Source organism: Ictidomys tridecemlineatus, chromosome 2 (assembly GCF_052094955.1).
Source record: "Ictidomys tridecemlineatus isolate mIctTri1 chromosome 2, mIctTri1.hap1, whole genome shotgun sequence".
In the NCBI taxonomy this organism is placed as follows: Eukaryota; Metazoa; Chordata; class Mammalia; order Rodentia; family Sciuridae; genus Ictidomys; species Ictidomys tridecemlineatus.
In genome coordinates this window covers 43,880,992-43,898,271 of record NC_135478.1, presented here as the reverse complement: position 1 = coordinate 43,898,271, position 17,280 = coordinate 43,880,992, and the positions used below count along the sequence as shown (strand labels likewise).

General features: G+C 33.1%; 1 protein-coding gene across 1 annotated transcript in view; it reads right to left on the bottom strand.

The window, feature by feature from the left end:
- Dnah12 (dynein axonemal heavy chain 12) overlaps positions 1 to 17,280 on the bottom strand; it is a 260,099-nt gene that overhangs the window by 158,500 nt on the left and 84,319 nt on the right. Inside the window, exons 23-31 of the mRNA XM_040289787.2 lie at positions 16,463 to 16,584; positions 16,083 to 16,365; positions 13,659 to 13,778; positions 12,697 to 12,853; positions 12,007 to 12,179; positions 8,351 to 8,503; positions 7,606 to 7,845; positions 7,038 to 7,283; positions 6,590 to 6,709 (exon numbers count right to left, since the gene is read on the bottom strand). Of these exons, the coding sequence (XP_040145721.1) occupies positions 6,590 to 6,709; positions 7,038 to 7,283; positions 7,606 to 7,845; positions 8,351 to 8,503; positions 12,007 to 12,179; positions 12,697 to 12,853; positions 13,659 to 13,778; positions 16,083 to 16,365; positions 16,463 to 16,584 (1,614 nt within the window). The remainder of the gene's footprint in view (positions 1 to 6,589; positions 6,710 to 7,037; positions 7,284 to 7,605; positions 7,846 to 8,350; positions 8,504 to 12,006; positions 12,180 to 12,696; positions 12,854 to 13,658; positions 13,779 to 16,082; positions 16,366 to 16,462; positions 16,585 to 17,280) is intronic.

Genomic DNA, 17,280 nt, shown 5'->3' with positions numbered 1-17,280 from the left:
AGTCAAACAACAAGTGCTGGGGAGGATGTGAGGAAAAAAGAACACCCATACATTGCTGGTGGGACTGCAAATTGGTACAGCCAATTTGGAAAGCAATATGGAGATTCCTTGGAAAGCTAGGAATGGAACCACCATTTGACCCAGCTATTCTTCTTGGACTATACTAAAAAGATCTAAAAACAGAATACCATAGGGACACAGCCACATCAATGTTTATAGTAGCACAATTCACAATAGCTAGACTGTGGAACCAACCTAGATGCCCTTCAATGGATGAATGGATTAAAAAAAATGTGGCATATATACACGACGGAATATTACTCAGTACTAAAACAAAAAAAAACAAGATCATGGCATTTGCAGGGAAATGGATAGCATTAGAGCATATTATGCTAAGTGAAGTTAGCCAATCCCTAAAAAACAAATGCCGAATGTCTTCTCTGATATAAGGGGGGTATCTCAAAATGGAGTAGGGAGGAAGAGCATGAGAAGAAGATTATCACTAAATAGGGAAGAGAGGTGGGAGGGAAAGGGAGGGAGAAGGGGAATTGCATGGAAGATTGAAGGAGACCCTCATCGTTATGCAGAAAACATGTATGACGATGTAAGAAGAAAGAAAAAAAAAAGAATTGTGTCACATTAGATTGGGTAGAGAGAAGCCAGGGGAGGGGAGGGGAAAGGGGAAAGGAAGTACAGCAGAATAAAATGGACATTATTATTGGTGTGTGTATGTGTGTGTGTGTGTGTGTGTGTGTGTATATATATATTAGTGACTGCATGACAAATGTGATTCTGCAACCTGTACACTCAGAAAAATGAGTCTGATTCAAATGTATGATATGTCAAGATCATTGTACTGCCATGTGTAACTAATTAAAACAAATTAAAAAAAATTTTAAATCATATCAAGCATCTTTTCTAACCATAATGTTATGAAAAAAGAAACCAAAATCAAGAGAAATCATGGAAAATTAACAAATGTTTATTGAAATTGAACAATATTATATTGTATGCATATACAAATATGATATAATGAATCAAAAAAAGCCTAATTTTATGCCTTAGGAAAAGAGAAAAGAAAGAAGAAACAGAAAAAACTAAAACTAAGCTCAGGGTTAGAAGGAAAAAGGAAATAACAAAAAATTGTAGCAGAAATAAATAAGTAAATACTTTAAAAATATATAAAATATCAACAAGATTGAGTTGGTTTTTCAAAAAGCCATACAATGATACAAAGCTTGCTTTATAATGTAACAGAGTCCTAGGTCCAATTCCCAACATTGTAAAAATAAAGCATAAATAAATAAATAAAACAGACAAAAATTTTAACTATATTAAAAAGAGAAAATTCAAATAAAATTAAAAATGAGAGAACAGATATAACTTCTAACACAAATACAAAGAAGACAACTGTGAACAATTATATGACAAAAATTGAATAACCTAGAAACATATAACCTACCCAGGCTGTATCATGAATAAATTAGAAATTTAAACAGAGCAATAATGTATAACAGCTTCCCATCAAAGAAAAGCCCAGGACCAGATAGTTTCATGGCTAAATTCTCACCATTTAAGGAATAATTAAAAACAAATCCTTCTCAAATTATTTTCTGTAAAAATTAAAGAGTAGGGCTGGGGATGTGGCTCAAGCGGTAGCGCGCTCGCCTGGCATGCGTGCGGCCCAGGTTCGATCCTCAGCACCACATACCAACAAAGATGTTGTGTCCACCGAGAACTAAAAAATAAATATTAAGAATTCTCTCTATCTCTCTCTCTCCTCTCTCACTCTCTCTTAAAAAAAAAAATTAAAGAGTAGGGAACCCTTGCAAACTCATTTCACAAAGCTGGTATCACTCTGACCAAAATGAGACAAAGATACTATAAGAAAACTAAAACATAAGTCAATATATTGATAATCATAAATTTTTAACAAAAACTAGCAAACCATATTTAACTACACATTAATGCAGTACATTCACCATGATCAAGTGAGAATTCTCTCTGAAAAGCAAGGCTGTCTCAACATATGACAATCAATAAGTGTGATTCACCATATTAACAGAATGAAGGGCAGAAACCATAAGATGATCTCAATAGATCAAGAAAAAGCATTTGAAAAATTCAAATTCTTTAAGACTCAACAAATAAGGTAGAAAAGGAATGTTCCTCCTTACAATAAAGGCTACATATGACAAACTGATAGCTAACATTATTCTCAACAGTGAAAAGTTGAAGACTTTTCCTCTAAGATCAGTAATAAGATAAGGATGCCCACATTCACCACTTTTATTCAATATAGTACTGGAAGACCCAACCAGAGCTATTTAGAAAGATAAACAAAAGACATCTAAATAAGAAAAAATGAAGTGAAATTGTGTTTCCTGATGCCATGGTCTCATATATAGAAAATCCTAAAGACTATACAAAGAATATCATAATTGATAAACACATTCAGTAAAGTTTCATGATATAAAATCAACATATAAAAGTCAGTGGTGTTCCATTTATCTTTAGTAAAGATGAAAATGCATGCTTTTTTAAATCTTCACTTTCCCAAAGTATTAAAGTATTAAGATGTTTCTCAAAACCAAAAAAATCACTGGTATTCTTAAACATTTAAAACATTTGATTATGAATTTTAAAGTTTTGGGGCTGGGGCTGTAGCTCAGTGGTAGAGAAAGCACTTGCCTCACTTGGGTGAGGCATTGGGTTCAATCTTCAGAACCACATACAAAATAAATAAATAAAATAAAGTTTTAAAAAAATTTAAAAACTTCATTTACAATAGTAAATGAAATAGTAAAAGAAAAAATTACTGCTAAGTACATTTTATTATATTTATTGATGCATTATACTTTTACATAATGGTAGGATTAGTGGTAACATACATATTTGTACATGCAGACAATATAACAATATAATTGGGCCTATCTCATTCTCCGGTATTACTCCTTTCTCCTCCTCCTTCCCCTGGCTCCTTTCCTGTTCTCTACCAATCTCCCTTCATTTTTCATGAAATACTCCATCTACTTTTCTTTTCCTTCTTCCTCTCTAACTCCCCAAAATGAGAGAAAATATTTGACCCTTGACTTTCTGAGTTTGGCTTCTTTCACTTACCATAATGTTCTCAAATTTCCTACAAATGCCATAATTTTATTCTTCTTTATGGCTGAATGAAACTCCATGAGGTATATATAACAATTTTCTTTATCCTTTTATCCATTGATGGACATTCTAGGCTGGTTCCATAGTTTGGCTATTGTGAATTGTGTTGCTATAAACATGAGTATGCATGTGTCTCTATATTATGCTGACTTTAATTCTTTTGAATAAATACCAAAGAGTGCTATAGAGGGTCATATGGTGGTTCCATTCCTAGCCTTTTGAGGAACATCCACACTGCTTTTCATAGTGGTTGTACTAATTTACAACCTTACCAAGAGTACAAAAGTGTTTCTTTTTCTCTACAAACTTTCCAGAATTTATTAGTTTTTATTCTTGACTAATGCATTCTAACTAGAGTGAGATAAAATCTCAGTGTAGTTTTGATTTGCATTTTCCTAATTGCTAATGATGTTGAACACTTTTTTCATATATTTATTGACCATTTGTACTTATTCTTTTGAGAAGTGTCTGTTTAATTCATTAGCCTATTTGTTAATTGGGTTATTCCTTTGGAATTAAATTTTCTGAGTTCTTTATATGTTCTTAATCCTCTGTCAGAAGAGTAGCTAGCAAAGATTCTCTCCCATTCTGTAGATTTTCTCTTCACATTCTTATTTGTTTCCTTCACTGTGCAGAAGCTTTTTAATTTGACACTATACCATTTATTAACTTTTGGCAGTATTTCCTGAGTTTTAGGGACCCTAATGGAGAAAGGTGCTGCCTATTCCTATATGTTGGAATATTGGCCCTATATTTTTGTCTAGGAATTGCATAGTTTCTGGTGTAATTCTTAGGTTTTTGATCCATTCTGAGTTGACTTTTTGAGTAAATTTTACCATGTGAGTGAGATATCTGTATATTGAACATATAAAACATTGATGAAAGAAATTGAAGATGATATAAATGAATAAAAAGATGGCCAGTGTTCATAGATTGTAAGAATTAACACTGTCAAAATGTCCGTACTATTCAAAATGATCTTCAGATGAAGGTAAGTCATTATTAGAATTCCAATTTTGTTCTTACAGAAATAGAAAAAAAATCCTGAAGTTCATACCCAAATAGCCAGAGCAATGTTGACCAAAAAGAACAAAATTGGGTACTGGATTTAAAACAAATTACAAAGCTATGGAAATCAAAACATCATGGTCTTGTTATTTGTCCACTGGGATAGGAAAGAGAACCCAGAAATAAATGCATATACCTATAGTCAACTGACTTTGACAAAGGCACCAAGAATACACACTTTTCAATAAATGGTGTTAGTACAACTGGCTATACACATCAAAAGAATGAAAATGGAACCTTACATCATCCACTATATAAGGATCAACTCAAAATGAATTGAAAACCTAAATGTAAAATCTGAAACGTACAAAACAAGTAGAAGAAAATATAGGGGGGAAAGCCCAATGACAATTAGCCTAGGCAGAAATTTCTTAGATCTGACCCTGAAAGCACAGGCAATGAAAACAAAAATAGAAAAATGGGATTTCATCACATTTAGAAACTTCTTCAAGCAAAAGAGGACACAAGTAGGGCTAGAGATGTGGCTCAAATGGTACCACACTCACTTAGCATGTGTGAGGCACTGGGTTTGATTCTCAGCACCACATAAAAATAAAGGTGTTGTATCCACCTAAAACTAAAAAATAAATATTAAAAAAAATAGGACACAAGTCATGGAAAAGGGAAAGAAATACTTAGAAATTATACATTGGATAAGAGCTACTACCCTAAATATTCAAAAACAAAAAGAAAAACCCATTTAATAATGACCACAGAAATTGAATAGAATTTTCTCAAAAGAAGACTTAGAAATAGCCTACAGATATTTTTTTAAATTTAAATTTTAAATTTTGTAAAAATACTCAACATCTCTAGTCATCAGAGAAATGCAAACTAGGACCAGAAGGAGCTATTGCCTCATACCTTTTAGATTGACTATTATAAAAAACACACAAATATTGGCGAGAACATGGAAAAGGGGGAACTCATACACTATTGGAAGTATTTTAAAATAGCACATCCATTTTGGAAAACAGTAAGATACTTCCTCAAAAATTTAAAAATAGATCTACCATATGATCAAGCAATCCCACTATTGGATATAGCTGAAGGAATTGAAATCAATTATACTTAAAAAGATGTCTGTACTCCCATGTTCATTGCATCATTATTCATAATAGCCAAGATATGGAAACTATGTAAGTGAATAGGTTTTTAAAACATGGTATATTAACACAATGGAATATTATTCAGCCTTAAAAAAAAAACAGGAAACTGTCATTCATGAAAACATGGATGAGCCTAGAAGACATTATGTTAAGTGAAATAAGCCAGGTACAGAGAAGCATATACCATATGATCTCCCTTATTTGTAGAATCTAAAAAAGTCAAACTCATAGAAGTAGAGAGTTAAGTTGGTGGTTACTAGTGCCTAAGGGCAGGAGTAGGTGGAGAGGGAAAGAAAAGTCAAAGTTGAATAGGAGGAATAAATTCTGATGTGCTATTACACAGCAAGGTGATTATAGTTAATAATAATGTATTGTACATTTCAAAATATCTAAGAGAGGGTTTTAAATGTTCTCACCACAAAGAAATGATAAAAATACAAGGTGATGAATACACAAATTTACTTGAATTGGTGATCTCACAGTGTATAAATGTATCAAAACAACACCATAAATATAAGCAATTATTATTTTTCAACTAAAATTTAAAGCTTAATAAAATTTTATATAATTCAAGATATGCAACATGATGATTGATATAAATACATAATTGTGTGATAGTTAACAAACTAATTAACACATCCATCACAACCCATCATTACCATTTATCTGGTAGAGGGGAAGATTGCTTCCTTTAGGAAAAAGGTCAGTACATTAAACTTGAGAAATAAACCCTTACTATGTTAACTACAGGGTGTTTTACTACTTTCATTTCTGCCTGAAAAAAATATACAACAAAGGGTTGGGGTTGTGGCTCAGTGATAGAGCACTTGCCTAGCATGTGTGAGGCCCTGGGTTTGATCCCCAGCACCATATAAAAATAAATAAACAAAATAAAGGTATTGTGTCCATCTACAACTAAAATTAATATATATATATATATATACACACACACACAACACTAAGTATTATAGTATGTATGCTAGAAGGTATTATTAATCTCAAGATAGGAAATTAAAGATTTATTCTCTTAAAAAGAACATTACCTTTGACTTAAATTTTAAACATGTTAAACCTGGTAACATATAAAAGAAAGTAACAAAATTTACTTATCCTAATTAAAGTGGTTAAATAGACTACCATCCTCCAAACAGAGTAATTTCATTACTTTAATAAAACTCTGTGAACAATTGAGTAATCAGTTGAATTTGTTGTGCAAAGCAAGTCATTCACATAGGTTTACTTACATTATAGTCAGCTTCAGGAAGTTTAACACCAGGAAATAAGTCACTAGTTATACCATTAAATAAAGGTATGTCATGTGACAGAAACTTTGGTTCATTCACATCTTTAATTGATCGAAGAAGCTAAAATCACAAAAAAGGACAAAATAAGTTAATTGCCTACATTTATTTGTTCCATTCCACCCCTCTAACCAAAAGTTTATTTTACATTTCTCCATGGAATTCCCACAGTGAAAAAAATAAAAATAATTCTGTTTATCAAGCCAAAAGGTCCTTATATTCATATAAATAATAATAAACATAACCCAAACTATTTCAACCCCACATAAAAAGACTTGAAGCAACACCTGCCTTACTTGCCTCTGCATAGTTCCTGACTGATCTCACTAAAAAACTTTTCTACTGAAAATTTCACAGTATATTTAGATGTATATAAATATTTAATACTTACCAATATATCTTCATTTTCATTTGGATATTTTAGTTTTAGGTTTCCAGCAGCCACTAAAACTGCTTTTACTGCTCGCATTCCATAGTCATAATGAAATTGCGATGAGAGCTGCTCTGAGCAAAGTCTGTAAGTCATTACTATCTTCACAGACAGAGGTTTTGCATTCAAAAATCCATAGGAGTAGAGGGAAATTTCTGCTATAAGGGCATAGTTTGGAACCATCATAGCCACTGTTCTAAAAAGAACCTGGAGTGTATAATAAATGAAATATTTACATAATATAAGCCATTTTAAAAACTAGTTATAAGCATTCAAAGAAAATGTGTTGATATTCAAGTTTATTCCCCCATAGCAACACAGTTTCATAAAAATATTAAAGTGCTACTGAAAAAACAATTATAGTTTATGTGCTTAGTATCTTTTGTATGTCTAAAAAAATTTTAGAAGCATACCTTATATCAAATGGAGTCAAAATGGAAATGACAGATACATGGGAAGAATTTTAATATTTTGAATATAAAGTGCTATTATTTGTGATTAACAAACTTAAAACTTTAACAAATATTACCTTAAGGTTGTCTGGCAATTCAGAACGCCCTGCATAGCCAGGATTCATGGTGATAGCTACAAAACAGTTTGGATTGAGCTTAAGTTCTGTCCCTTCAAAAACAAACACTTCCAACTTCTGTTGAATGGCTCTCTGAATGCAAAGGATCTGTTGAGCCACCACTGACAACACCTCCAACTCAATTCGATTAAATTCATCAAAGCAAGCCCAAGCACCAGAAGAAGCCAATCCTTTAAAGAACTAAGGAAAAAAAAAGAAAAATAGAGGTGATTTTTCTTGGGAAATGTCATCAATATATGTTTTTTTCTTCTTGGTACCAAGAATTGAACCCAGTAATGCTTAATCACTGAGATATACCCCCACCCTTTTCAATATTTTATTTAGAGACAGGGTCTTACTATTTTGCTTTAGAGCCTTGCTAAGTTTTTGAGGCTAGCTTTGAACTTGTGATCCTTCTGCCTCAACCTCTTGAGCCACTGGGCTTACAGGAGTGAGCCACTGTGCACGGCAGAAATGTCACCAATTATTAAAACAAATGTTTAACCTTTTGAGTAAAAGTTGAAAGCTCAGTTTGATAAAAGTCCCAAGAATAAAAACAACGTTTTTTGGCTCTAAAGCCAACATTCAAGAAATGCTTAACCCACACTGCAATAGTATTTATATAAGTCTGCTTCAGTTTATCCAGTTGGACTTAAAGCTATAAAGTTTGGAACATTTAATATTACCAACTCAGTAAATGAATCACCTTTCCCATTGCTAGATAATCTAGCCCATCTGAACAGTTGAATACCACACACTGTACAGCAAGAGCTTTAGCCAAGTCCTTGGTAGTTTCAGTTTTTCCTGTGCCTGCTGGTCCCTCTGGAGCACCTCCAAGGTTTAAATAGAAGGCACCTATCTGAAAAGGAAAATATATATGAAAAGGAAACTATGCATCACCGAAAACAAACAAACAAATAGATAACTGCTTACCAAATGGATGTATTCTTAATTGTAGCTTCAGAGAAGCTGGTTATATATTTTATTGTTGTTACTTTTATTTATTTATTTTTGTACCAGGGATTGAACCCAGGGGTGCTTTATCACTGAACCACATCCCCAGCCCTTTTTTATTTTATTTTGAGAAAGGGTCTCACTAAGTTGCTGAGGGCCTTGCTACATTGTTGAGGCTGGCTTTCAACTATGCTCCTCCCACCTCAGCCTCCGCAGCCACTGGGATTAGAGGAACATGCCACCATGCCCATTGTGTTCAGTTACTTTTTAGCATAGAAGTTTCTGGTTGCAAAGAGTAAAAGCAGCTTAAAATACCCAAAGAAGAATGAAAATGCATCAAAATCTTGTTTTCTAATATTTCATATGTAGCCATCTGCCTTTAAAAACAAAGAACATCTAGCTTTGAAGGGGTAAAATTAGTTCAAAAAGATTTTAATTAGAAGTTATGGAGATGACTTTAGAAGACAATAGTGACACATTCTAGATGGTCAGTTGAAGACGACAATCACCTGAAGTGAGTACTGTTTGAAAGAGAAACAAATGAACTATTCTACAAATCTTGGCCATGATTTGCCTGGCTGTTGTCTTCTGTTCTCCATACGTTCTCCATTTTCTCCATGCCCATAGCACTGTTCTATACTTCTCTTACCAGTTCTATTGTTTTTTGCCTTGTAAGGTTATTACATACACTCTTTTTCTCATAAATTAGTATTTAAGCTCCTTAAGTAAACATCAGCAATATCTGAATTATTTCTGGATCTTTACATTAATTAGAACAGCAACTAGAAATTTTTAGCATAGAAATTACAGCCTGTTCTAATTATGGAATTTGTTTCACAAAAATCACCACAAGAGTTTGTGAAACTTAACTCCTTTTAGAAAAAAATAGGGTTAAAGGATCAAGATTGTAAATTTGGGTGTCCAGGGGAAATAAAGAACCTTGTCCTTTCCATTTAATTTCGCTATAAACCTAAAACTGCTCTAAAAAGTGCGGTCTATTTTTTTTTAAAGAGAGAGTGAGAGAGGGGGGGAGAGAGAGAGAGAGAGAGAGAATTTTTAAATATTTATTTATTTATTTTTTAGTTTTCGGCGGACACAACATCTTTGTTTGTATGTGGTGCTGAGGATGGAACCCGGGCCACACGCGTGCCAGGGGAGCGCGCTACCGCTTGAGCCACATCCCCAGCCCTATTTTTAAAATAAATCCATAAAAATGATAAACATTTTCACATTTACCAAAAAACCAATAGAGATAGCTAAGTAAATAAAGTCAATATCAAAGATATTATACTTGTTTTAAATTTATAATGAATGTTATACTGTTAGTGTTCATTAACTTAATTTCTGGGAACCTTGGCCTCTCCCCTCAACTTCAAGAAAATACTCACAAGTATGTTCTTTTTATTTTATTTATTTTAATTGTATGCCTATTATTTTCTCTTTTATTTATTTATTTTTGGTTTTAGTTCATAAATTGTGATGCTTTCTTTGTTCTTAGGAATTCACATGATTGAGTTGCTATTTTCTTTTTTTTAAATTAGTTACACATGACAGTACAATGATCTAGACATATCATACATTTGCATAATATGGGATATAATTTCTTATTTTTCTGAGTGTACAGGTTGCAGAATTACATTGGTCATGCAGTCACGTATATACTCACAGCAATAATAATGCCTATTTTATTCAGGTAGCTTGCTGAAAAACAGAAGGTTTGGTGAAAGGCTTTATCATAGAAATTACAGCCTGTTCTAATATCATAGATATTATCTAATATCATAGACCCTTTAGAATCTCATCCAAATCCCCCTTTATCAGGTCATTACATTCAACTCCCATTTGCTGTGAAATCTTGGTTGCAAATACCTCAGAGTTGCTTTTTTCTCCTAAGAACTGTCCTCAACTTGCTCTCCTCTTGGAACTACCTCATCAGCAAATACTGGAAAGCTTACTCATTCCTTTGTCCCAGAGGTGACTAACCAACGACAATAAAGGGGTACAAAAGCCAGATCTTATTGCCTTAAATTAAAGCAACTCATGTCATTTATGCCTCAAAGCTCCCCTTGAGATACTGTTACAACTATTCATTACTCAAACCACTTCTTCATTTAATTTTTCCCCAGCCCCAAACTGTTGCCCTCATTTCCTTACAGATTTTTACTGAGAGCATTCCCTAAGAAATAAATCATTTGCACAAGTATCTTTATTTCTTCTCTGCTTCTAGAGAACTCAATAGAAGACACCTTCATTTCACTTACTCACATAAGTGGATTGGTATTCCTTGATGTTCCTCTTCAATTCCCAGATTGGGTTGCCAGATTTAGCACAGAAAAATCTGAAATGCCTAATTAAATTTAAATTTCAGATAAATAATAAATAATTTATTAGTATTACAAAAGTATGTCCCTTGCAATATTGAGGACATACTAAAAAAATTACAGTCATGCATCATATAATGATGTTTCAGTCAACGGTGGACTACATAGATGATGATATATACAACACACTTTAGATAAACTATACCATCTAGTTTTGTGAAGGCATATTCTGATTTTTGCATGATAAAATCACCTAATGATGCATTTCTCAGAATATATCTCTATCATTAAGTGACACATGACTGTCTTTGTTATTTGTTTTAAATTCAGAGTTAACCTGGGAGTAAACCTGGCAACCATATTCCCAGGGTTTTAACAGTCATTGTTCTATCTTCCATAGCTTCACAACTAAGCACAGGCCTAACTAAGCATCATCCCCTACATTTAAGCTCTGTCCTTCCTATTGAGTCGCACTAAGTTGGAGTTCCAGTACCCAAAGGCACTTTTCTCATCTTTCTCTCATCTCTCCCAGCATCCCACTATAAAAACTAATACTATTTTGTGAAGCTTTGGCTTTATTTTCATATTTTCAGTCCCTCCCTTTTTCTAATTATTCACAATGGAAGAGACTCACAACTTCTATACATTAGAATAAAAACATTCTTGTATGCTACAAAAGTACCCAGAAGTAATTATTTATTGCCATAATTTCACATAAAGAGAATATGGGATTAGGAAGGGATAATTGTATTCAACTACTACCAGTAAAACAATAAATGAAGAGAGCCATATTAAATTTAGACAAGAAAATTTGACACCTCACTGAAAAGTAATTTTAATGTACAGATTAAAATAATTTAAATGCAGGCCAGGTGTAGTGGCACACATCTGTAATATCAGTGGCTCAGGAGGCTGAGAGAGGAGAATCACAAGTTCAAAGCCAGCCTCAGCAACAGTGAGGCGCTAAGCAACTCAATGAAACCCTGTCTCTAAATAAAATACAAAATAGGGCTGGGGATGTGGCTCAGTGGTTGAGTACCCCTAAATTCAATCCCCAGTACCAAAAAAAAAAAAATTAAATGCATACCAATGTTCTGTAACACCTGTCAGTTAGAGGAGTAATGACAAGTCGAGGTGAGTTACCAAGATATTCATAAGCATATTTTACATCACAATTAATGATACGAACTCGAGCATTCTCATATTCCCAATAATAACGAAGCTGAGCAAGCCACTGGAAATCTGTATCATGTGAGACACCTAGAAAGAATAAAACACATAATCCTTAAATGAAAATAATTCGAAAAATAGTATTTTATCAGCAAATATCAAACAATTCACGTTTTCCAACTTATAGAAAAGATCATGCAATTCTGTTGAAAAAGACATACAGTAATAAATATTTACTCCTGAAAGCTATAAATATTTTTAACTTTAATATTAAAGGAAAAAGTCGGCCTGGGGTTGTGGCTCAGTGGCAGAGTGCTTGCCTCGCATGTATGAAGCACTGTGTTCAATCATCAGCACGATGTAAAAATAAATGAATAAAATAAAGATTAAAAAATTATGTTCATCTACAACTAAAAAAAGATTTTTAAAAATATTAAAGGAAGAGGGGCTGGGTTATGGCTCAGCAATAGACCACTCGCCTAGCACGGGCGAGGACCTGGGTTCGATCCTCAGCACCACATAAAAACATAAATAAAACAAAGTATTGTGTCTAACTACAACTAAAAATAAATATTTTTTTAAAATATTAAAGGAAGAAATCACAAACCTGTTTCAATCATGTCCATGACCACATCTCTAGCATGGACATCAATTGTAACTAATGCCCCCAGAGTGATCCTGATCTGCTTAGACAATTTTCCTCTTACCAGCTCTACAATATCATTTAGTTGATTCTGGAGTTCCATATAATACTTCTTTAATCCCTACAAAATAATAAAATAATTTAATGGATTTTATATGCATTACCTAAATCTATATTTTATATATTTATTCATTTACAAAAGAATTATGACTTATAATCTATCCCATATAGAAATACATTATAGGGCTGGGGTTATAGCTCAGTGATAGAGCACTTGCCTAGCATGGATAAGGCACTAGATTTGATCCTCAGGACCACATAAAAATAAATAAGATAAAGGTATTGTGTATACCTACAACTAAAAAAAATAAAAGTTAAAAAAAGAAATACATTATAGAGTGTATTTTCTCTAAACCCAGTAAAAAGAATAAGTTTTCTAAGAATTATATAATTTTAATACTATATACAGAAATTTAGGGAAGTATTGCCTTTGCAAAGAATAGACAAACAGCCAGGGGCAGTGATTATAGGTGCAGGCCTGCAATCCCAGCAATTTACGAGGCTAAGGCAAGAAGATTGCAAGTCCAAGTCCAGCCTGGGCAACTTAGTGAGAACTTGCCTTAAAATAAAGAAATGCTGACAATGTAGGTTAGTGGTAGAGCACCCTTGGGTTTATTTCTTAGTACTGAAAAGAGACAGAGAGAGAGAAAGAGACAGAGAGAGAGACAGAGAGAGAGACAGAGAGAGAGAGGGAGAGGGAGAGGGAGAGGGAGAGGGAGGGAGGGAGGAGAGGAAGGGAAGGAGAGGGAGAGTGGGGGGAGGGAGAGACACAGAGAGAGAAAGAAACAGAGACACAAGCTAACTAAGAAACTAAAGAAATATGCAATGAAGTAAAGAACGTTGTTCAAAATCAAATAATGCTTTACCTCTGTCCCACTACTTATAACTTCCTGTGTCTCAGAAGTCCAGAACATTTGAGAAACACAAAGTACAACCTGGCCAGGCCACTCTCTAACCCAGTCTTTTCTTGGAGATTCTGGATAAGCCTGAATAATTAAAAGTAATTTCTAATTTTAAAAGTTTGCAGAAGAAAAGAAGCTAAATGTTTTATAATGTAAAGTTCAATATTTAGTATATTTATGGGTTATAATATCATACATCCATGAAAAACTTTGGAAGACTAAAAGATGTGAAAATTTTTACAAACCAAGATTATATTTTTGACATGTTTCTTTATTTATAGAAGAACTAAAAATGAGCACCAGTATACTAGTAATGGGTTATCTCTGGACAAATGTGATTGTTGATACTTCTTGAAGTTTATTTCTATGTGATTTTTATATTCCTTGCTATGGGAGCTGTCAAGTTTTTACATAGAATACATATTACTTTTATTACAAACCAACTTAAACTGTAAAAAATAAAGTCAAATAGATTTTGTATATTGATGACATATTTAGTTGAAAAGGTGACTATATAATCTAGTAGAAAACTGGACTAGAAGTTACAACCCTTATACTATTTATCTACAGCTTTTCTAAAAACTTCTATGACCAGAGTACATAAACAATTTGTCTGATTATATATAATTGAAAAAATCTGTGCTGTGGTGTTCAAAGTATACTTTCATTTATTTCTAAAGCTTTCATATTTAAAAGGTATTTAAATAGATTTGTGGATTCATTATAAAAATAGTTTACTTTGATAATAAATGATAATGCAGACATAAATTTTATATTGAGAAAACCAAGTACAGATTGAATTTTGAAGCTGATGCTAATGGAAACTATGCTTTCAATACAATCACACCATCTTATGTATAAGAATGTGTTTAACATAACACAGACTATAAATATACATTGTTACAAAATCTTTATTACTAGCAATCTTTGTAAACAAATGACAATAACCTAAGGCTTTAAAGAAGGGTGAGCAGTGATATTAAAACGTATTTTCTATAGTGATTAAGGAAATACTATCATGGATAATGTTTATTCTTTCTTGTGTGTTTTAAGTTTGTTTGGAATTATAAGTAGCGAAAGGAGAGAAAAAATACAGCTTTATCTGCAGGAACAGAAAAGCTACCCCAAAAGAATGAGCTGAATGGGCTCTTGATAAAATAAAAAGGCTACTTCATTTATGCAGAGAATTGCTGAATATAAGTCTATAAGGGCTTCAAAAACTATTTCTTGTACAATATAATTGCTCCTTTGTGTTCCTAAGGCAGAAACACATTGAAGTTTATCATTCAAGATTATCATTAAGTGAGGTACATGTACTACCTAGGTGTTATATTTCTTTCCAATTTATTATTCTTTCCAATTTATTATTCGTCTCATTTGGAATGTTAAAGTAGGTGTAAGTGTAAAAAGCAGCAAGTGAACTAGATCATTCACTTAACTATTTGAGGAGAACTAACCTACAGGGTAGCCAAGCACTGAAGGGCATGATGGTTTGCCTACAAGACATATACACAAGGCTACTTTATAAGCATTTCAATTAAACACGTCTCAAATTAAACCCATGATTTTTCTCCCAAGCTTCAACAAGCCTGCTTGTCTTCCAGGCATCTCCACAGAGTAAATGCCACACATATACTCAAATCAGAAAACTTAATGCTAATTCTTGAGACTTGCCCCTCCTCATCTTTCTACTCTACAACCAATTCATCACCAAGACCTGTTGAAATTAACTACAAATTATGTTTCTGTCTACTTTGCTCCACATTTTTGCTACTTCCCTAGTACCAGCCCATATCACTTTTCATCTGGTGCCTCCCAATTTGCCTTCCTATTTTCATATACCAACTAATTCATTCTTTATACTACAGCCATAGTGGTGTAAAAATATAAATCAGACTATATCCTTTCTCTGATTAAAATACCTTTAGCCTTTCTTAGTATTTAAAATAAAATGCAATCTACTAACTGTGTTCCTTTCCAACCTCATCTGACTTCACTCTGTACTCACTCTATTCCAGACAAAGTTGTCTTCTTTCAGGTTCTCACAAATCCCTGCTTCTTTTCCATCCCAGGGCCTTTACACAGGACACCTACACACTCTTCCACTTGCTTTTCACCTGGTTATTCCCTATTTATCATTTGTGTCTCAGCTTCAACCTCACTTTCTCTAAGAGCCTATCAGTGGACCCTCCCCCATTCTATATAAAAATACCTTTTATTATTTTTGTAATATCATTTTGTAATATTGTTATTTTAATGTTAGTTACAAATAAATAAAATAATAAATGGTTTAAAACAGAAAGAACTTTAGGTATTAATTTATTGGTACCAACTCATAAACAGCATTTGCAGAATATAGTTTTATACATTAAGTCCTAAGAAACATACCAGCCTGGCTGCAGCAATCACATCATGAATACTTCGAAGCATTAGATCTTCTACTTGAATGAGCCACTTTTCTACAGCACCGCGGGCTATAGATGTGGAAATGAGTTCAATAAGCTCCACTCGCTCACCTTCAGAGCTATACATGGCCTTAATGTCCAAATTGGGAAGGAACTCCAGTTTAGCAATGCCCTCAAAGCATTTTTTTAAGTGAGGCTGAACTCTAAGTGGATCTTTGGTCTCTGATAAAATCTCCAACATTTCATCATTAGATAAGAAAAAAAAACTAAAAAAAAAAAAACAAGCAAATACAAAAACTTTAGTGATATTCATCAATATCAGGTAACATTTTAAATCATAGCACTTTTGATTATCCATCATACCGAGGGAAGAAAAGACGTTTCTTTTCAAGATATGCATTAAGTCCTTTCATAATTTTATCCAAAAGTTCATTGCAGTTTTGTAGTTTTTCCAATAAACCTGTTAAAGAAGTAGCAGCAAGAACCTAAAAGAGACATGTTGGTATAAGAGACACTTGTATACTAGATATAAGACCTAAACAATCTATACTATATGATAAAATATTATAATTTCAAAAAGTTTACACGGTGAATTTTTTTAATTTTTAAAAATTCTAATTAGTTATATTTGACAGTAGAATGCATTTTGACACATTGTACATAAATGGAGCATAACTTCTCATTCCTCTGGCTGTACATGGTGCTGAGTCACACTGGTAGTGTAATCATAAATGTACATAGGGTAATAATGTCTATCTCATTTTACTATCCTTCTCACTCCCACCCCTCCTCTCACTCCCCATTCTGCACAATCCAAAGTTCATCATTCTTCCCTACCTGACTCCTCACTATGCCCTGCTTATCAGAGATAACATTCTGCCTTTGGTTTGTGGGGACTGGTTTATTTCACTTAGCATGATATTCTCTAGTTCTATTCATTTACTTGCAAATGCCATAATTTCATTCTTCTTTAAGGCTGAGTAATATTCTACTGTGTATATGTACCACATTTCCTTTATCCATTCATCTGTTGAAAAGCATCTAATTCACAATAGCTAAACTATGTTGATTCCATAGTTTAGCTATTGTGAATTGAGCTACTATAAATATTGATGTGGCTGTGATACTGTAGTATGCTGATTTTATATCCTTTGAGTATAAACTGAGGAGTGGGATAACTA